At 44.2% G+C, this 20,989-nt stretch overlaps 5 protein-coding genes across 6 annotated transcripts; 4 read left to right on the forward strand and 1 right to left on the reverse strand.

The window, feature by feature from the left end:
* Window positions 1–84: 84 nt before the first annotated feature.
* On the forward strand, window positions 85–3,498 carry LOC136198470 (uncharacterized). The gene is made up of 6 exons (XM_065988412.1): window positions 85–228; window positions 307–464; window positions 521–694; window positions 749–925; window positions 981–1,141; window positions 1,202–3,498. The coding sequence occupies exons 1-6, from the start codon at window positions 90–92 to the stop codon at window positions 1,377–1,379; spliced, it is 987 nt and encodes a 328-aa protein (XP_065844484.1). The 5' UTR covers window positions 85–89; the 3' UTR covers window positions 1,380–3,498.
* Window positions 1,305–4,120, reverse strand: LOC136198463 (double-stranded RNA-specific editase 1-like). The gene has a single exon (XM_065988406.1). The coding sequence runs from the start codon at window positions 4,096–4,098 to the stop codon at window positions 1,543–1,545; it is 2,556 nt and encodes an 851-aa protein (XP_065844478.1). The 5' UTR covers window positions 4,099–4,120; the 3' UTR covers window positions 1,305–1,542.
* A 40-nt stretch (window positions 4,121–4,160) lies between these two features.
* LOC136198465 (molybdate-anion transporter-like) lies at window positions 4,161–5,641 on the forward strand. Its single transcript, XM_065988408.1, has 2 exons — window positions 4,161–4,634; window positions 4,690–5,641. The coding sequence occupies exons 1-2, from the start codon at window positions 4,226–4,228 to the stop codon at window positions 5,589–5,591; spliced, it is 1,311 nt and encodes a 436-aa protein (XP_065844480.1). The 5' UTR covers window positions 4,161–4,225; the 3' UTR covers window positions 5,592–5,641.
* A 6-nt stretch (window positions 5,642–5,647) lies between these two features.
* On the forward strand, window positions 5,648–7,898 carry LOC136198473 (dynein axonemal assembly factor 3-like). Of its 2 annotated transcripts, XM_065988416.1 has the most exons (15): window positions 5,648–5,718; window positions 5,772–5,819; window positions 5,865–5,956; window positions 6,007–6,100; window positions 6,152–6,245; window positions 6,294–6,357; window positions 6,411–6,493; window positions 6,541–6,631; window positions 6,681–6,803; window positions 6,851–6,973; window positions 7,025–7,181; window positions 7,239–7,353; window positions 7,402–7,476; window positions 7,531–7,612; window positions 7,664–7,898. In XM_065988416.1, exons 1-15 carry the CDS (start codon window positions 5,652–5,654, stop codon window positions 7,727–7,729), a joined length of 1,374 nt encoding a protein of 457 aa, XP_065844488.1. In that variant the 5' UTR covers window positions 5,648–5,651; the 3' UTR covers window positions 7,730–7,898. The 2 variants fall into 2 exon arrangements, with proteins under 2 accessions (XP_065844488.1, XP_065844487.1); XM_065988415.1 differs by having other exon boundaries at window positions 7,025–7,353.
* Window positions 7,899–9,679: 1,781 nt separating this feature from the next.
* Window positions 9,680–14,521, forward strand: LOC136198318 (rho family-interacting cell polarization regulator 2-like). The gene is made up of 28 exons (XM_065988231.1): window positions 9,680–9,883; window positions 9,953–10,331; window positions 10,777–10,846; window positions 10,908–10,931; window positions 11,020–11,073; window positions 11,129–11,177; window positions 11,237–11,331; window positions 11,386–11,449; window positions 11,499–11,671; window positions 11,727–11,813; window positions 11,863–11,924; window positions 11,976–12,074; window positions 12,131–12,309; window positions 12,365–12,429; window positions 12,486–12,597; window positions 12,653–12,786; window positions 12,849–12,890; window positions 12,960–12,992; window positions 13,057–13,150; window positions 13,204–13,271; window positions 13,325–13,418; window positions 13,470–13,575; window positions 13,631–13,724; window positions 13,779–13,875; window positions 13,927–13,973; window positions 14,026–14,109; window positions 14,163–14,253; window positions 14,303–14,521. The coding sequence occupies exons 2-28, from the start codon at window positions 10,057–10,059 to the stop codon at window positions 14,395–14,397; spliced, it is 2,487 nt and encodes an 828-aa protein (XP_065844303.1). The 5' UTR covers window positions 9,680–9,883; window positions 9,953–10,056; the 3' UTR covers window positions 14,398–14,521.
* The last annotated feature ends 6,468 nt before the right edge of the window (window positions 14,522–20,989 follow it).

The raw sequence follows: 20,989 nt of genomic DNA on the forward strand, positions 1-20,989 counted from the left end.
TGATACAACGCCCTGTCGGCGCCTTTGATCCTCCCCCGCATCGGGATATAATGCCGGAGATATTACGCTCATGCGTACAAGACAACCTCATGAAGGTACTCGTCTTTGTTGTTCTCGCCCTTGCAAACTACGACGCCGCTTCTGCGGACGTCTTCAGCGACATGAACGACGATTTCCTCAATCAGTATGCGAGCAACGTCTACGCAGAGATAGTCGATGTAAACAAAAGTGAGTCGTCGCCCTCCGGGCGGCCTCCGTGCACGCATGCACATTGCAGCTTCTAGAGTGCACTGCGCTTTCTTCTAGATCCTCTCTTTCTCTACGGCGAAGGGCTGACGTTTATGTACGGCTCGACGAACGAGACGGTCAATGTTTCGACGCCTACTTTTACGTTACTCAAAGACGCTTGCCACGCAGTCGTTGCCACTTATCTAATGCTCCAGTTTGAGCGAGACAAGAAATTGGTAAGTGAGGAGGGTAGCCGAGGCCCAATTGTTATTTCTAACATATCAATATTTAGTCGGCGGATGCAGCAAAAAATCTTTCAACGCATGCGAGCCGCGTCAGCGCTTGCATTGAAGAAGTATCTCACGGAATGCATGACCACTATTTGACTGCGCAGCAAAAGACAGACGCTCTGAAGATGATGCAGGATGTGGTCGACTTTATAAGTCAAGCCCTGAAAGCAGGAATGGTGAACGTATTCTTATTCTTGTATTCGTTCATTTATTTTGATGGTGGTGCATAGGTGAATTCCAACGTTCTGCTGGAGTTCTGTCGCAATCAAACGGCTACTATCCAATCATTTGTTATGGGCGCAGCGCAGAGCACTGTGACTGTGATGCTTGAAGCCGTGAAAAAGTGGAAGGAAAAATTGTCCGACTCGGAATGGAAAAATTCCAAAGCAATTTTGCAGACCATCAAGGTAAGAAAATATGTCAAAAGTACACTTCTCAAAGGCCCAAGTCAACATTTTTTAGTTCGCTCGTCACAATCAGATGGCACTACAAGTGTTCCTCGCCATTTTTAACAATTCCCAAGAAGGCTTCAATGTCTATCAGCTGACGGCAATGAACGGTTCTATTCCACTCTCCGTTCAAGAATTTCAAGTGGGCCGCGTCATCGTCGATATAGCACTCGGGTAAATCAGTGAAATCAAATCATATCCTTCTCTACGTAATGCAGGCTTTTTTGCTTTCAGTCAAGTGTTCTTCTCAAACCCCTGGTCGATGATGAGTGACCTCCTGGGCAATTCCACGATGACGTTTATCGAGTCCTTGCAGCAGAACGGTCAGCTTCCCTTTCAACCGACTCCGGGGAAAACGGCTAATGTGCACAATATGTGGGCTACTGCTGGGTCTGAATGTCCTTACAAGTAAGTCTCTGTGACTATTTCTAACTCGCGTTTTCTATATTCGTTATTTTGGCTGCTGCGGCCATGCTGGCCTTTGTCTGCTAAAAGTAACAACGTCTTTCACTCATAACATTAGGGGACCAGCAACACGAAAATAACGCAAGTCCACAGAGGGTGAGTCAAATCAGTCAAGCTAATGAAAACGATTCCTGTTCGAGCGGTTTCTGCATCCATTTACCAAAGCCCTTTGACTTCAGATACAAATAGAGGCCCTGTTTCGCCGTCTGATAAGCGACGGCGTTCGCTTTCGTCTCGCCGTACGACCCGTCCGGCCTCGTCGCCGTCATTTTCTCGTACAAATCAGCAAACAATTCAAAAAGCGACGACTTGCTCGCACGCGACGATCGCCCGTCGAATAGCCGTCCCGTCGTCGCTTGCACGATCTCGACGTCATTGCCGTCGAAATAGCACCAATTCAAACTCGCGTTCGTCGCCTTGAGTGGCGGCGGCCGCACGCGACTATTCGCTCCGCTGACGGCGGCCAAGAGAGGATGACTGACTCGATACGGCGACGGCAACGAATCGCCGAGTCCACCGAGACGACAGCAGACGGCACGAGACAAATGACCGGCGTGATAAAGGGTCCCCAAAACAATCGAACTCAAATAAATCGGGGGCATGAAATGAGCGAGGAGAGAGCCCTGGAGCCCGAGAACGTTCCATCGAGCCACCTTGTCGCTGCACGACATCGTTCGGAGTCGTTGCCCCGTTACGATGCCGTCCCACGTGAGCGGCGGCTCGTCGTTGCCGATCGGGATCGTTCCCTCGCCGCCTTCGACTTTCGTTCGAAGGAGACCTTGCGATTTCGGAGTGTCGAGGAAGAGGGAGTGGGCTGAGGCGGGAAGCGGTGCTGGGTCGTCGGAGCCCGCGCCGAATAGAGCGGAATCGCCGCACGGTGCCGTGCTGATGTAAAGGTGGCATTCGACGTCGCGTTTAATTTCGAGTTTGTCCTCGTTTCGTTTGAATAGGATCGATTCGCCGTCGTCGACGATGCTATTCACTTCGGCGTAGAGAAATCGCTTGAAGGAGCGTCGGGCGACGATTTCCGCGTGGCAATCGTTCACCGTTTCGCCGCGCAAACTCAAGTTCTGGCCCGTCGCGCATTGCGTTCCGCTTCCCACGGCGACGACGATGCCGCCGTCGGGAAGCATCGGCGACGTGACGACGAAACCGGCAATCACTTTCCGTCCTACGTTCGTCGATTCAGCTAAACGCTGAAGCTGATCGAACTTGCGGTGAACGAGTTCAGCGATGTGGTCCGCCTGCGTGGATCCTCCGCCAGCTGGCGTCGGCACTATCCTTGGACAGAAGAGCCCAAATTCTTTGCAAGCCTTCTCCGATGCAATGAGTCTAGCGTCCTTTTTCGTATGTCCTTCACCCATGAACGTGTCATTGCCGACTGATAGGACGCAGACAAAGCCGTTCGCCGAAGGATTCGCGTTTGATTCCGACACTAATCCGTTCTTCGCTGCATACTCATTGATAAGAGAAATGGGATTTCTCCCCATGTTATTAATCGCGCCGGGGACACCGCCATCTGGCGGCGACCGCGGATTCAACCACTTTCCCCAAAGATTCAGTTCGTCACACGCTTTCTCTGCCGCTTTTGTTTTTGCCGCTTTTTTATTCGAAGCAACGCCGGGGAATGCAAAATCGCCGACGGTGAGTACGACTCGAAAACCCGTCTCGCCCGGTTGGAGAAAGTCGTCGTTTACGTTCACAGGAAGATGGTTTTTGGCGCCGTATTCGTAGACCAAGCTGATTGGATTGTGCGAGTCTTGTTCAATTTTCCTTTCTTCTTCTTCTTCCTCATAATTCTCTTCTTCGTCGACGTTGTCTTCTTCTTTTGCTATGAGGCCAATGGAAATACAAGCCGACTCCGCCGCTAGGGCTTTCGCTTCTTTCTTTGTGGATGCTTTTCCTTCATAGGGAGTCCCATTTAGAGTGGCTATCATGCAAAATCCGGTCTCTCCTCTGCCGAGACTGCCCTCATGGTAGCTCAGACTCACACCCCGGTTTTTCTGCTTGTATTCATTCAATATCCCAATTGGATTAGAGCTGACTCGCATTTTTTTAGAAGGAGGTTCTCGACTTGGCGGCACGAACACTCTTGGCCTCAATTCTGACCCAGACGACTTCCCAGACGCATTGTGCGAAGTAAGCGTCCACATCGCTGGTGATGTACCAACGCGTTTGACCCGTCCGCTTCTTTCCAATGCGTAGAGAGCTGGATTGACTGGTTTTACTGTCTCGTAACCAATGCCTTTAGCAATGTCAAGTGCTTTTATGACTGCACCAGCACCTGCTCTTCTGAGGAAATCTACAACGTTTTCCTCGTTCGCTCCGTCCATGAATGGAGTCTTCGACGGTGCTCCGAGTGTTTCTTTGAGTTTCCACTTCGGAGGCGATTCGTTAGCTCGTTCAATAGTGCCAAATTTTTGCAGGTTGTAGAGTAACTTGTTGGTCGACTGTTTCGATTCGAAATTGAGCTCTTTTTGTATCGAAGAAGTTGTGACGGCGTGTCTTTTCGCTTTCAGAAACGAAACGATTTTCTCCTGCGGCGTAGAAGAAAAGGGGAGCGATGGTGGAGGCGTTGCTTGGGGAGAGACAAATGAAACCCCTAGGCCTCCCACGTCGTCGAGCTGCGCGTCATCTGCCCAGGGCCCGGCCTTTCTTTTCCGCATCGCCTTTCTCTCCTCTCCGCTCCCGCACGCATGCTCGCGTAGTCGTTTTCAATAGTCACGGTATCTATGCAACTTATAAAAAACAGGGTTGATTGCCGTAAGATGCCGTAGCTTTCGTTTTGCGTCGATGTTCGTAATCGCCTACGCGTCGTTCCTTATTCTCTCGAGCATCTGTACTGCCCTACACTACCTCGTCTTCACGAAGAAGCCCAAATCGACACCAATCGAAAACGCTCTCTTTCTCGCCTTCCAGCGTCGCTATTTGACCGCCTATTGCCTCGCCCTGATGGGCGACTGGCTTCAAGGACCATATCTCTATAAGCTCTATCATCACTACGGCTTTCTCGAGCCTCAAATCGCTGTTTTGTACGTGTGCGGCTACGCGGCCACCGTCCTCGCCGCCACCGTCACGCCTCTTCTCGTCGATCGTATTGGACGAAAGAAGATGTGCATCGCATTCACAATCGCGTACACTGTCTGCTGTCTGACCAAATTGTCGACAAACTACGGATTACTCATTGTGGGCCGAATATTAGGTAATTGAAATTTCAGTGCAGGAAGTCGAATATTTAAATTCTATACTTTTCTTAGGTGGGATCTCTACGGCTCTTCTCTTTACCGTCTACGAGGCTTGGTACGTTCACGAGCACATCGAAACGAATGATTTCCCTAAGGAATGGCTTTCTGACACATTCACCAAAGCATCGCTGGCTAATGGTGCCATAGGCGTCGGAGCCGGAATTTTGACGACGTTTGTCGCCGAGTGGTGCAACTTTGGCTCCGTCGCGCCATTCGTTCTCGCAATTCCTTTCCTAATCGCATCCGGAATTTACGTTCACATGCACTGGACGGAGAATTGGGGCGCAGCGAAAACAAAATTCAAGCCAATATGTCTCGAAGGCCTAAAGCAGATCGTTCTCGACAGAAAAGTTCTACTAATCGGTCTAGTGCAATCCCTTTTCGAAAGCGTCGTTTACATTTTCGTCTTCCTATGGACTCCCGTCTTGCTTCCCGCTCGGCCTCCCCTTGGCATCGTCTTCGCTACTTTTATGGTCGCTTCAATGATAGGAGGCGTTCTCTACTCCCTTCTTGGTCTCCAACGATGGCCTGTACGGCAAACGCTGACTGCTGTTATGTGCGTGGCAACTGTGGCTTTGATTGGGGCCGTTCTCTTCTCTTCGCATCCTCGTCTATCGTTCGGGATGTATCTCTTGTTGGAATTGTGTTGTGGGGCGTATTTTCCTGCTATGAGTCAGCTAAGGAAGAGTGTTTTGCCGGAAGCGCATAGGGATGGCGTGTTGAATTGGTTTCGTGTTCCGCTGAATCTGACGGCGTCTCTTGTGATTTTATTGCTGCACGATACGGCTGGCGGAGCGCCTCAAATATTTGGCGTTTGCGCCGGATTGATGGCGGGCGGTGTAGCACTAATGCTAATTTATAGTTCCCTTAGTGACAAGGATGAGGTATTAGACGATAGTTCTGAGGACAATTAGAAACGCGTGTGTAGATAAATAATTGAAATAATCACGTGGTGGTCCGGACACTCGAACGGAATGACAGACGCATTCGGCTCGATAACTTGGTGGGGTTTTAGTCCTGCGCTTGATCTACTGAACCAAGGTACTTCTGAAGAAAATCTCGAACTAATTGGCGTACTTCTCGTGCGTCTCCAGACCTTTCTTCGGCGCTAGAACGCCTCCAAGTAACGAAATCGGATCGAGGTACATATCTTGACCGAGAATCGCAACAACGACGCTCGAATCTAGACTTAAATGTGCTTCTGGTTGGTTCCGGCGACGTTCGGCACATTTTGAGAACGCTAGCACGCAGTCGACTGCACAAAAGACCGAGGATAAAGGTGAAGGCGTTCTAGCAGGAGAAATCGCGCGAAAATTCTCCAAACTTTAGTTTTACGTCGTTGAAAATAATATCGAAGTATTAGCACGTCATCTTCTCTTCTTGAGCATAGTATTAGAGCCAGAAGATCAGTTAGGATTGCAGGGTCAGATAGGTTACAGTGAGAAAATTTGAAAGTACAGTATTGCCTCGTTAGAAAAGGCCGAACTTTTTCTCGAGCTCTATGGCAATTTGCTTATCAGACAGCAAGTTGCAGACTATGTCAAGGCCAAAAGTGACCAGTTTATAAGGTGCCTAGGATTGTAGAAATCACGTAAATGGCTTACATCTGGAATTAGGCTGATCACTGATCTTGATTACATGAAAAGAGTTTTTCCCTTGCTGGATTTGTCTCAACTAAAGGTCGTCATAGAATGTCAAGCACTGTAGAGACGAGACCCCCTTCCTCTTTGCAGTTCAAGGAACGTGACGTATTAGAGGGAGTTTTCAAATTTTGGAGAGGTTCTACACCAGCAGAGTTTGACGCATCAACCCTTTGGTACCTTAGACTCAATACATAGAGGATTCTAATAACTAAAAGAGTAGGGATCAGAGGCAGAGGCATCTTCTTAAAGCTAGATATGACTCACGGTTTGGCGTCTTTGACTGGGACTACAGTATGAAGCTTCAGGACAAGGTAGAATAACTAGGGATCAGATGAACGCTTTTCTATAGAGCTCTGTTAGGCTAGTGTGATTCATAGTAAACAATACAAACGGTGGAGAGAGACTGGGATGGCGTTTGAACCGCGTGAAGGGGGCTACGAGGTTCCTAATAGAACTTTGGCATCTGGTTTAATTCTTAGAAAGGTGTGTATTGAGAAATTTCCCATGTAGTCCCTGTGGAAAGTTTATAGGCTGGGGAGAGCATTCCCAGGAGGGGATACTGGGGCGATATGATAAATAGTCCTTACTTGGGGTTTGGGATTGAGACGGAGAACAAAGATCTGCTTAAAAAGTTCAACGACGTTCACGAGAAGGTTAAGAGTTGCGCAACTGCTTAGAATCCAGTTTAATTTTCCTGGTTTTAGACGGCTAGTGATGTAGCTGAGCATAACGTGACTTCATACGTGCACGAATTGGTGACTGGGAGTGCGTACAAGGGACCCAGTAGGTTTGAGACTGTGACAGAGGAAGATGCTTCCAAAAAGGAAGAAGTAGAGTCAGGAGGAAAACACGTGGATACTCGTATAAGAATATACAGCGTAAACTTGCAGCAAAGATTCTATCTACTATTTTTCGTAGAGTATTTGCATCCTGTGGATGCTTCTGTGATTCTTCTCTCTCTCAACTCTGCAGAAGTATTGCCCAAAAAAGAAAAGTATGCCAAGTTGTTCGACGTGGCCTACTTTTCCAACAGGTGCTATAATGAATATGTAGTTGTATTGGTTATAAGGCTTTTGTATAGCATGGTGCATCATTTGACTCCCGAAATGCAAGCAGTGCTGGCAGATGAAGCCACTGTTATTCTGGAAACAACAAAGTAGTCTTCCAAGTCGAAAATATGTTACGTATTTTGAAGTTTCTTGGGCCCAAGGTTCATGCTTGACTTGAGGCTGGAGCAAAGCGAAGCATTTGTCGAGAAAATCACTGGCATGGCAGCTTCAGCTGGATGCAAAGTAAGCGCTTTTTCTCTACGAGAAATATAGATTTTAATTTGTTTATTTTAGCCCTGCAAGCCTTGCGTTCACAATCAAGATTCTCACGCATTTTTTCATTTCTCTCGATCAAAGTAAAAGTCTAGTGAACGAACGCCTCCTGTCATTGTGACGTCAAATGACAAAAATTCAGTCTCCGTTGCCCTTATACTCGTTGACGAAGTGAGTGAAATATCTGTAGCTTTGCAATCTCTCGTGCCAGCAGCTCGGCGAGACAAAACGAACGAGACAGTACCTTTAGTTAGTATTTGGCCTCTAGAAACGCTCGATACGTTGCACCTGACCTTGAATCGCGTCCAAGATGACATGGACGTTGAGAAAACGGAATGCCTAAATCTAGGAAGTGGAAATGGGGCCTCCCCATACGACACAGCTAATTTTCGGTGCCTTCGGACGCGTTTTTCGCCTCTACCGTCGACAGCGTTGATGTTGAACACTAGTTTCGTTTCGTTTATTAGTTATACAAGCCCTAAGTCTACAACGACGCACGTCAGCGTCGACCTTTTCGGTTGAAGACGTACGCTAACCTGAAAAACGTTTTTGCCATCGTTTTACGTACCTTTTTGGTGCACGCGGCACGAGCTTGAGTCTGCAAACGTGTCGCAAAGAGCCACGTGCGCCAACATGGCGGAAAAAGAACGACGAAGCTTCGTTCGTCGTTGGCGACGCTTCGATAGGCTTACCTGTACGTGGTATCGTCGCTCGTTCAGCGCACTGATCGCAATGTGGTTAGAAGCGTCACGGTACGTTGGAGATAGAGCGTCAGCGTAGCCGTAGCGAGATTTCGTCAACCGAAATGGCTTTCAAAGGCTGAATATCGCGCTCACGGTTACGCGATGCGTCTAGAAAGCATCGAGTGTCATCGCGGCGGAAAGAACCTAGAAAAATAAAAGCAATTGGCGCTCGAACGCATTCCGCGACGCCACGCGAGGATTTCTAGACGCATCGAGTAGCGCTGAGCTTGATAATTGACTTGAAGCTTCCGCGATCGATGAAAGAACCTAAAAAATAAAGTAAATTTCTGTTCGAAGTGACCCCGTACGTACCTTTTAGTCTTGCGTTCGTATTGGCGTAATCCAGGCTACACCGCGCGGAGGTTCGAACGCTGAGTAGCCCAAAAATGTTGAGAGCGAGTCGTGGCATCATAGGCTCACCCACGAACGGTGCGGCCTGGATCGAGAACGGCTCTCCCACACCGTCCCCCCGACCGCGTCGCACCGCGACCCAAAAGGGCCATAGTCCTTCGCTTGAGAGGAAGCGGGACTACCGGGATGAGGGAGGGCGCCGAACGTGAGTCCGCACACAGCCAGAGGTCAACTTGTACGTGCTATGATTTTGGTCTGGGAAGTCGGGCTATCTTCGGCTATAGGTCACTAAGCCGAGTGAGAAGCAGCCACGAGACACTGGGCCCCCCACGCGTTTCTTTGGCGGGAAAGTGAACTGATCTGAGCCTGACGCCCACTCGGTATTAACGCGGTACGCCAGGCTTCGCGACCCAAGCCCTCCAACAGCCCTTAATGACTTCCCAGTGCCGATCGCGCGCCACGAGAAGAACTCGCGCGGCGCTCATTCACTGCACCTTACAGCTTCAGCAAGGAACGGCAACCGACTGAGCACGTTTTAGTGTTGACATGACCGAGGCATTCCCAACGCCGACGACCTCCAGGGTTCCGCCCGTTGGCTTTCCCCACCTAACCAGAACTGAAGTTGTGCGCATGGCGCTGGGGCTTTTATACGAAAGCTGATGCAATCGTTATGCAATATCCGTTGATGACCGCATTGTCTTCGATTCACCGGGGCAGCGAGTCGCTGGTTCGCCGAAAAAACTCGCGCCAATTTTTCACGTGCTCTTTACGGTACCGTACTGTAGCTGATTTTGGCGCTAGAATAATGGCGGACCCTCGTGCTCGATCGACTGCTGTATTACGTTTTTCGTATTCCTTTTAGATTTCGAATGTTTAGCCGCGTTTCTTTTCTCTACAGGATCTCCCCATTCGCGCGCTCTTGTGAAAGTCCCGGAAAAAGCTTCGAATCTCGAAGCCGACGTCTATACGCGAGAGTCGCGGAGTTTTTCTTGCCGATTCTACATAAAAGACATCGGCTGAAGACGTGTCGCGTTCGTGCAGGCAAGAGAAAGAGCGCGGACGAGAGACGACGAAAGAGCGAAGATCGCCGCTAGAAATCGCCCTAATTTCCTCACAACTCGAAGCGCAAAGAAGACCAAAACGGGACGTGAGTATATTTTTTTAAAATTCGGCCTTGTAAACACGAACCGGGGCCCCCTTTTTTATGTAAAATTAGATATATCGAAGTTATCGATTACACAGCCGGGATACATATTGTCCAAGCAGTCCAGTTCCGCCTCATTTCTCCCGAAGACGCGCCGCGGCGACGAACACTCGAAAATGTCCGTGGAATTGCGCGCAAAACGCATGTCGCTGAGTCCGTCCTTCGAACCGGACCGTCGTTCGATGTCGTTCTCGGAATCGTCGTCGAATAGCAATCTCCTCTCCCCTACAACGGTCCTAACCCGATCGAGCGTCTCGTGCTCGTCCGTTCCATCGCCTACGCGACACTCGCAGTACTACTACGCGAAGCCGAACCGAAAACGAGACCCCAAACGCGTGCCGGATCCAAACCGGACGAGCGAACAGTTCGAAAACGTGAAGGAGTCACTCGGGTAAGAGAATAGAGCTGTAGTACAGTAGAAGCTTATAGTTCGATTTCTGTGTGCGTGAAGAAACGCAAGAGGGGGGCGGGACGTGTAGAAGATCGCTCCGTCGACGTCGTCGCGTCGACGTCGCCTTTTTTCTGGCTTGCATCCTTGACTGACTATGTAATTAGGCTCTCTCTACCTAGAATAGACTGTAGACTGTCTCGTCACCTCGAGTGGGTTTCTCCTCCTCCTCCTTGTTTTTTCTCCCTCCTCCCCGAGAACGTTTGCCACGCGAACTCTCCCTCCCCCTTCCTTTTTCCCTTGGGATTCCGTTGAAGAACGGACGCAGGATCCGTTGCCGCGACACGTTCAATGCACTTCCTGGAATACTTTATTAATAGTTTTAGAATCCTCAGAGGTGCTCGGAGAGCGACTCGTCTTGGAATGTTGTTTGTTATTTATCTTCTAGTGCGGGTGTTCGGCTATTTCGATCTGAAATCGAGTGGCTGAAGAGTGAAGAGGACGTTTCTTCGCGAGCCGTATGTTGTACATTTATATTTTTATCTGCACACGTACAAATGCGTCATTTCCTTCGCTTAGGGTTTCCACTACGACGCCGACAAGGTAAAGAGAGCACGCCTCCCTTGATGCTTTTCCCCTCTGGAGACAACAATAGGAAATTGAATGTATGGGAGAAAATTTCTATTTGTAGACTGTGAAGCATCTGGAGCGTCTCGCACGTGCTCTGGAAAATCACACTGATAAGGTAAAGAATGTCCTAGTGTTTATTCGATAAGGCGGTTATTGAAATATTAATTTAGGTCGAGTCTCTTCAGGATATGTATAACCTTCAATGTAAAATGAAAGAAGGTGGTTGGCTCGATTTCCTCTGTCAAAGGATGAGGTTGTAAGAATATTTATTTTCAAAGGCGCCGACAATTTGGCGTCCGCTTTGGGCGCCCACTCGTCTCAGGGCGCCAAAGCGCTCGCCGAAGTCAAAGCAAAGAAGAAGGAAGTGAATGACGTAAGGAAATACATAAACTCATTGAGCGGAAGTCATTTCTATTCCTTCTTCCAGTTGATGTGTCAGATGGAGGACGGACTCGGCGAACTAATGGGCACATTTACAATTCAGATCAAAGGTTAGCCACGCTGTAGAATTAAGCATGCACATCTGACGCGCTCTTCTAGGGCTTGCTGGCTTTGCGCGATTGTGCAGCGGAGACGTGTTCATGGTTAAATTCGCGCTCGGCTCGCAGAAGTGGAAGTCGAAATGCAAAGTGCAGAAATCCGATCAGAAATGGAGCGAAAGAGCGTTCACGTTTGCGCCCTCCAGCCCCCCTCTCGATAACCTCGTGATAAAAGTGAAAAATCCCCTAGTGGGGGGGAGAGTCCTTGTCTATTTTTTTTTATTTTCAGTTAGTGGAAATACGGACTCTTCACGGCAAGACGGAGGTCGGTTCGATTACGTGTAGCGTCAAAGCGCTCATGTCACTTCGTCCTCAAGTAGGACTTAGCTCAGATTGTTTATATTGAGTCTCACGTTTCGTTCAAGATTGTCACGCTGAAACTAAAAGGATTGTCTTCTCTTCAGTTGAAAATTGAAACGTCGTGGAAGTGAGGATATCTTGTTACGCTTGTCTTTTCGTATATGTCTTCGTTTTCTAGTCCTCTGACTGAAAACGATGTTCTTCCTTACGAACTGCCGAAAGTCGAGCTGACTTTAGGCCACGTTCAACGCTGTGACGTCGCTGTTCCCTTGACGGCGTACGTGACGAAATTTTGCTGTTTTTTTTCTTATTTTTGATATTGGTTTTCTTTAGTGCTTCTCCTCTTGAGAGTCCCAAGCAAATTCACTCGATTTTCTTTGATCGTCTCCCGTCGGATCTTGAGAGGCATCAGCCCGTCGTTCGAACGCCGTCTCTTCCCTCCGTTGGAAGTCAAGAGAGTACGGTGGAATCGGCCTACGAGGCACTGCGCAAAAGCTACGATCAATACAAAGGTACGCATCAAAAAAAAAATAGAGAGGTTCTTCTGTAATTGATTTTCTGCCTCAGGCCAGAACGATGAATTGAAGTCGTTTGAGAAAGTTCTTAATCAGTTGGGCGAGCTTCTTCTCAAGGTTTCCTACCACAGAGATTCCCCCACCGTATGCAGAAAATAGCGTTTTTTTCAAAGGAGGAACGGTCTCCTATTGCACGCGAACGAAGGCCATCATTGACGCTCTCGATTTCGAGTGCTCTGCACCAGTTCGACTTTCTCAATTCAGAAGACAGTGACGAAGACGAAGGTAAGAAAAGGGAAGCCGTTTTTTTTAGAATCGTGGGTCCAATCGCGAGCTGCAGACAGTGACGAGGATATTTCAACGAAGCTCAAAGTCGAAACGCGGACCTCAGTCGATTCCGGCAACGGCCAAAGCGTCTCGTCTCACCCGGCGGACGTCGAGAACGCGCGAGGATCGAATCGAATCATAGATCAAGTACTAGAGAAACGATCTGAAGAAGAAACACGTCTCATACTCGAACGTTTTTCTTTGTAAAGGCCGTCATTCATCATCTTCGCTGCTGCAAGCACATTGTCTCGGTAGGAGGCCACTAGACGATTAGGAGCAAACAAGTCGTTTATAGTTGTTTTGTTTCTTGTTGCCTGCAGCAACTAAGCTCGTTTGGACCGCTGCGATACAAAGTACATGACGTGTAGTAATCGAAAGTAGTCGGTTGTATTGATTCGTGTCTCTGTTTGGACACAGGAAGCGGTTTCTCTAGAGAAGCTCGCTTTCAACGGTGACATAATCGATCAGATCCTGTCCCTGGCGCGCTCTAGATCCTTTTCCCTTGACGACGGTACGGTGTATATAGCGAAAGGAGAGGGCTGTTTATATTTCTTCTGTTTTTAGTCTGTCCCAAATTGCGCGAACGCAAAGAGCTGCATGATTTCTGGGAGGAGACGTGTGGCAAAGAGAACGTAGATTCAATATATGAATTATTTTTTGTTTTGTCTCAATGCTGTATTTCTAGTGTTTGTGGATCGGTCTGAAAGAGTTCAGCTTGGCTCTCGAAGAACGCTTTGGAGACGGCCTGCGTATGGCGTTCGCAAGCGTGGCAAAATTAGGTACGATCCGTAGCCACGTTGTCCGTTCTATGGGTTCTAATTCTTCATTAGTCATACCAGAAATAGTTAGTCGCATCCTGGACGTTGGCTATGATGTGGAGGATCTTGGCTTGGTCACGGTGCAGCAGTACTTTAATCATTTTCAAGAAATAGCCAGGTACAGTAGGGCGGTTTGGTTGAAATAGAAATAGAAAGATAAGTGCTCACGTTAGACGTGGCCTTCAGTTTTACGTTAATACCGTGGGAAAGGAGATTTCCATTGTCGAAGGATTGAAAACGTCGCAGAAGGACGTTCATAAGAGCGCTGTGAGTTTAACTAAGGGGTGTCTCCTGGAGGCAAATCATGTGGGGGTCGTCTAGTTGCTGAAAATCAATGAAATCAACTATAGTACTTTGGTGCTTGGGTCGGCTTGCATGCTGCTTGTTACTGGCGACTCTCAAGCAAAGACGGCTTTGAGTAATGACTCTGAAGTATATGGGGGAGTCTCTATTAACTTGTATTCTTTAGCTGGATACATTGAAAGACTTTCAAAGTATCCTCAGCACAGAGATAGAGTGAGTCTATCAGTTTCTTTCTGTTTGTATCTCTACTGATGTCTGGTTGAAGGCTCTGAAAGTTTTCTTGGAGGCAATCGAAGATACGGATCAACAGATTAGGGAGGGCGCATGCATGGCGCTAGGAATTATGAAAGTACCACTCCACAGACTCTGTACGATGTCACAATTAAAACATTGCATTTGCAGGCCTTTGAAGCGGTAGATGAGCTCACCTTTCTGGCAAAATGCGACTTTGTGACGGTGAAGGAAGCGGCATACAATGCCCTGATGGCCTGTGGTAAGTAACCCAGCGGAATTTGTGCTTTTGCTTTAGATTTTTCATCCAGGTGATGCTGGTCGCCATGCTTTTTCTCATAGTTTACCGACAACGTTTTATGATTTGGGACCAGTTCATACTTTAGTGCCTCAAATGGTTCTTTAGCTTATACAGTAGGCATACACATGCAACCAATTTCTAAACTGACAACTGACTAGGCTAGGAGATGACAGATGTAAAGCAAAATCCCTAATTAATTGTAGTCAAATCTACGACTTTCAAATTTCAATCTCTTCCCATAATTTACGGAGCTTCGTACGGGGCCTGCGTTTCCAATGCGGGACCTCGCGTTTTCGCCTTCAAATTTCGCCGCCCGACGCCGCCGTGACCGCGCTTCGATCGCGCCGCTGCGCTTCGAACGCCCTTCCGCGCGATCGATTGAACGCGCGATCGTCGGGACCCCCGCCGCGGATCCTCCTCCGCCGCCGCTTTCCGAGCCGCCGATCGCGCCGGAATTCCAAACGCGACGTCTCGCGCGGGTTCTCTACCGGTCCGAATCGAGCAATCGCCGCCGTGAAGTCGCGTTTCGCCCCAATTCGAATCGCCTTAGAGTGCGCTATGCATATTTTCTCCGCCGCCATCTTCCTTTGTCTTTCCGTTTTTCCATGGCTTCTTCCGCGCGAAAGCGACCTCGCTGCGAGGTTCCAGCGACTCCTGGTAGAGTGCCCTGCCCTTGCAATACGTGTATCCCTGATGCATGTTTCCCCCCTGAGTTAAGTTTACCGCATAGTGGAATTCGCAGTATACCATTCCCTGCTTGCAGAGTACGTATCACTGATGCATGTTTTTGTGCAATTGACACTGTACCACTTCCTGCTGGCAGGGTATGTATCCTTCAACAGAAAACACATTGAGTACCTACAACAGAAAACACATTGAGTACCTTCAACAGAAAACACATTGAGTACTTTCAACAGAAAACACATTGAGTACCTACAACACAAAACACATTGAGTACCTAAAACAGAAAACATATTGAGTACCTACAACAGAAAACACATTGAGTACCTACAACAGAAAACACATTGAGTACCTACAACAGAAAACATATTGAGTAACTTCAACAGAAAACACATTCAGTACCTTCAACAGAAAACACATTGGGTACCTAAAACAGAAAACATATTGAGTACCTACAACAGAAAACACATTGAGTACCTACAACAGAAAACATATTGAGTACCTAAAACAGAAAACATATTGAGTGCCTACAACAGAAAACACATTGAGTACCTTCAACAGAAAACACATTGAGTACCTACAACAGAAAACACATTCAGTACCTTCAACAGAAAACACATTCAGTACCTTCAACAGAAAACACATTGAGTACCTTCAACAGAAAACACATTGAGTACCTACAACAGAAAACACATTCAGTACCTTCAACAGAAAACGTATTGAGTACCTACAACAGAAAACATATTGAGTACCTTCAACAGAAAACATATTGAGTACGTTCAACAGAAAACATAATGAGTACCTTCAACAGAAAACATATTGAGTACGTTCAACAGAAAACATAATGAGTACCTTCAACAGAAAACATATTGAGTACCTTCAACAGAAAACGTAATGAGTACCTTCAACAGAAAACATATTGAGTACCTTCAACAGAAAACAGAAAACATATTGAGTACCTACAACAGAAAACAGAAAACATATTGAGTACGTTCAACAGAAAACATAATGAGTACCTTCAACAGAAAACATTGAGTACCTTCAACAGAAAACGTAATGAGTACCTTCAACAGAAAACAGAAAACATGTTGAGTACGTTTAACAGAAAACATAATGAGTACCTTCAACAGAAAACATATTGAGTACCTTCAACAGAAAACATATTGAGTACCTTCAACAGAAAACAGAAAACATATTGAATACGTTCAACAGAAAACATATTGAATACCTTCAACAGAAAACAAAATGAGTACCTTCAACAGAAAACGTAATGAGTACCTTCAACAGAAAACATAATGAGTACCTTCAACAGAAAACGTATTGAGTACCTACAACAGAAAACAGAAAACATATTGAGTACGTTCGACAGAAAACATATTGAATACGTTCAACAGAAAACATATTGAGTACCTTCAACAGAAAACGTAATGAGTACCTTCAACAGAAAACGTATTGAGTACCTACAACAGAAAACAGAAAACATATTGAGTACGTTCAACAGAAAACATATTGAATACGTTCAACAGAAAACAGATTGAGTACCTTCAACAGAAAACATAATGAGTACCTTCAACAGAAAACATATTGAGTACCTTCAACAGAAAACAGAAAACATATTGAGTACAGTACCTTCAACAGAAAAATATTGAGTACCTTCAACAGAAAACATTTTGAGTACCTTCAACAGAAAACATATTGAGTACGTTCAACAGAAAACATAATGAGTACCTTCAACAGAAAACATATTGAGTACCTTCAACAGAAAACGTAATGAGTACCTTCAACAGAAAACGTATTGAGTACCTACAACAGAAAACAGAAAACATATTGAGTACGTTCAACAGAAAACATATTGAATACGTTCAACAGAAAACATATTGAGTACCTTCAACAGAAAACGTAATGAGTACCTTCAACAGAAAACGTATTGAGTACCTACAACAGAAAACAGAAAACATATTGAGTACGTTCAACAGAAAACATATTGAATACGTTCAACAGAAAACATAATGAGTACCTTCAACAGAAAACATAATGAGTAACTTCAACAGAAAACATATTGAGTACGTTCAACAGAAAACAGAAAACAGATTGAGTACAGTACCTTCAATAGAAAAATATTGAGTACCTTCAACAGAAAACATATTGAGTACGTTCAACAGAAAACATAATGAGTACCTTCAACAGAAAACATATTGAGTACCTTCAACAGAAAACATATTGAGTACCTTCAACAGAAAACATATTGAGTACCTTCAACAGAAAACAGAAAACATATTGAATACGTTTAACAGAAAACATAATGAGTTCCTTCAACAGAAAACATTGAGTACCTTCAACAGAAAACGTAATGAGTACCTTCAACAGAAAACAGAAAACATGTTGAGTACGTTTAACAGAAAACATAATGAGTACCTTCAACAGAAAACATAATGAGTACCTTCAACAGAAAACATATTGAGTACGTTCAACAGAAAACAGAAAACAGATTGAGACCTACAACAGAAAACAGAAAACATTGAGTACCTACAACAGAAAAAGAAAACAGATTGAGTACACTGTACCTACAACAGAAAACAGATTGAGTACCTTCAACAGAAAACATAATGAGTACCTTCAACAGAAAACATATTGAGTACCTTCAACAGAAAACAGAAAACATATTGAGTACAGTACCTTCAACAGAAAAATATTGAGTACCTTCAACAGAAAACATATTGAGTACGTTCAACAGAAAACATAATGAGTACCTTCAACAGAAAACATATTGAGTACGTTCAACAGAAAACATAATGAGTACCTTCAACAGAAAACATATTGAGTACCTTCAACAGAAAACGTAATGAGTACCTTCAACAGAAAACATATTGAGTACCTTCAACAGAAAACAGAAAACATGTTGAGTACGTTTAACAGAAAACATAATGAGTACCTTCAACAGAAAACATAATGAGAACCTTCAACAGAAAACATATTGAGTACCTTCAACAGAAAACGTAATGAGTACCTTCAACAGAAAACGTATTGAGTACCTACAACAGAAAACAGAAAACATATTGAGTACGTTGAACAGAAAACATATTGAATACGTTCAACAGAAAACATATTGAGTACGTTCAACAGAAAACATAATGAGTACCTTCAACAGAAAACATATTGAGTACGTTCAACAGAAAACATATTGAGTACCTTCAACAGAAAACATATTGAGTACCTTCAACAGAAAACGTAATGAGTACCTTCAACACAAAACGTATTGAGTACCTTCAACAGAAAACAGAAAACATATTGAGTACCTACAACAGAAAACAGAAAACATATTGAGTACGTTCAACAGAAAACATATTGAGTACGTTCAACAGAAAACATATTAGTACCTTCAACAGAAAACATTGAGTACCTTCAACAGAAAACGTAATGAGTACCTTCAACAGAAAACAGAAAACATGTTGAGTACGTTTAACAGAAAACATAATGAGTACCTTCAACAGAAAACGTAATGAGTACCTTCAACAGAAAACGTATTGAGTACCTTCAACAGAAAACAGAAAACATATTGAGTACCTACAACAGAAAACAGAAAACATATTGAGTACGTTCAACAGAAAACATATTGAGTACGTTCAACAGAAAACATAATGAGTACCTTCAACAGAAAAAAATGAGTACCTTCAACAGAAAACGTAATAAGTACCTTCAACAGAAAACAGAAAACATGTTGAGTACCTTTAACAGAAAACATAATGAGTACCTTCAACAGAAAACATAATGAGTACCTTCAACAGAAAACATATTGAGTACCTTCAAGAGAAAACGTAATGAGTACCTTCAACAGAAAACGTATTGAGTACCTACAAAGGAAAACAGAAAACATATTGAGTACGTTCAACAGAAAACATATTGAATACGTTCAACAGAAAACATAATGAGTACCTTCAACAGAAAACATTGAGTACCTTCAACAGAAAACGTAATAAGTACCTTCAACAGAAAACAGAAAACATGTTGAGTACGTTTAACAGAAAACATAATGAGTACCTTCAACAGAAAACATAATGAGTACCTTCAACAGAAAACATATTGAGTACCTTCAACAGAAAACGTAATGAGTACCTTCAACAGAAAACGTATTGAGTACCTACAACAGAAAACAGAAAACATATTGAGTACGTTCAACAGAAAACATATTGAATACGTTCAACAGAAAACATAATGAGTACCTTCAACAGAAAACATAATGAGTACCTTCAACAGAAAACATATTGAGTACCTTCAACAGAAAACAGAAAACATATTGAGTACAGTACCTTCTAACAGAAAACACATTCACTTCCTTCAACAGAAAACATATTGAGTACCTTCAACAGAAAACACATTGAGTACCTACAACAGAAAACACATTGAGTACCTACAACAGAAAACACATTCAGTACCTTCAACAGAAAACATATTGAGTACCTTCAACAGAAAACACATTGAGTACCTACAACAGAAAACACATTGAGTACCTTCAACAGAAAACATCATGAGTACCTTCAACAGAAAACATATTGAGTACCTTACACAGAAAACATATTGAGTACCTTCAACAGAAAACAGAAAACATATTGAATACGTTCAACAGAAAACATATTGAGTACGTTCAACAGAAAACAGAAAACAGATTGAGACCTACAACAGAAAACAGAAAACATTGAGTACCTACAACAGAAAAAGAAAACAGATTGAGTACACTGTACCTACAACAGAAAACAGATTGAGTACCTTCAACAGAAAACATAATGAGTACCTTCAACAGAAAACATATTGAGTACCTTCAACAGAAAACAGAAAACATATTGAGTACAGTACCTTCAACAGAAAAATATTGAGTACCTTCAACAGAAAACATATTGAGTACGTTCAACAGAAAACATAATGAGTACCTTCAACAGAAAACATATTGAGTACGTTCAACAGAAAACATAATGAGTACCTTCAACAGAAAACATATTGAGTACCTTCAACAGAAAACGTAATGAGTACCTTCAACAGAAAACGTATTGAGTACCTTCAACAGAAAACAGAAAACATATTGAGTACCTACAACAGAAAACAGAAAACATATTGAGTACGTTCAAAAGAAAACATATTGAGTACGTTCAACAGAAAACATAATGAGTACGTTCAACAGAAAACATTGAGTACCTTCAACAGAAAACGTAATGAGTACCTTCAACAGAAAACAGAAAACATGTTGAGTACGTTTAACAGAAAACATAATGAGTACCTTCAACAGAAAACATAATGAGTACCTTCAACAGAAAACATATTGAGTACGTTCAACAGAAAACAGAAAACAGATTGAGACCTACAACAGAAAACAGAAAACATTGAGTACCTACAACAGAAAAAGAAAACAGATTGAGTACACTGTACCTACAACAGAAAACAGATTGAGTACCTTCAACAGAAAACATATTGAGTACCTTCAACAGAAAACAGAAAACATATTGAGTACAGTACCTTCAACAGAAAAATATTGAGTACCTTCAACAGAAAACATATTGAGTACCTTCAACAGAAAACGTAATGAGTACCTTCAACAGAAAACGTATTGAGTACCTACAACAGAAAACAGAAAACATATTGAGTACGTTCAACAGAAAACATATTGAATACGTTCAACAGAAAACATAATGAGTACCTTCAACAGAAAACATTGAGTACCTTCAACAGAAAACGTAATGAGTACCTTCAACAGAAAACAGAAAACATGTTGAGTACGTTTAACAGAAAACATAATGAGTACCTTCAACAGAAAACATCATGAGTACCTTCAACAGAAAACATATTGAGTACCTTACACAGAAAACATATTGAGTACCTTCAACAGAAAACAGAAAACATATTGAATACGTTCAACAGAAAACATAGTGAATACCTTCAACAGAAAACAAAATGAGTACCTTCAACAGAAAACATATTGAGTACCTTCAACAGAAAACGTAATGAGTACCTTCAACAGAAAACATAA

This window comes from Oscarella lobularis, chromosome 19 (genome assembly GCF_947507565.1).
Source record: "Oscarella lobularis chromosome 19, ooOscLobu1.1, whole genome shotgun sequence".
NCBI lineage: Eukaryota > Metazoa > Porifera > Homoscleromorpha > Homosclerophorida > Oscarellidae > Oscarella > Oscarella lobularis.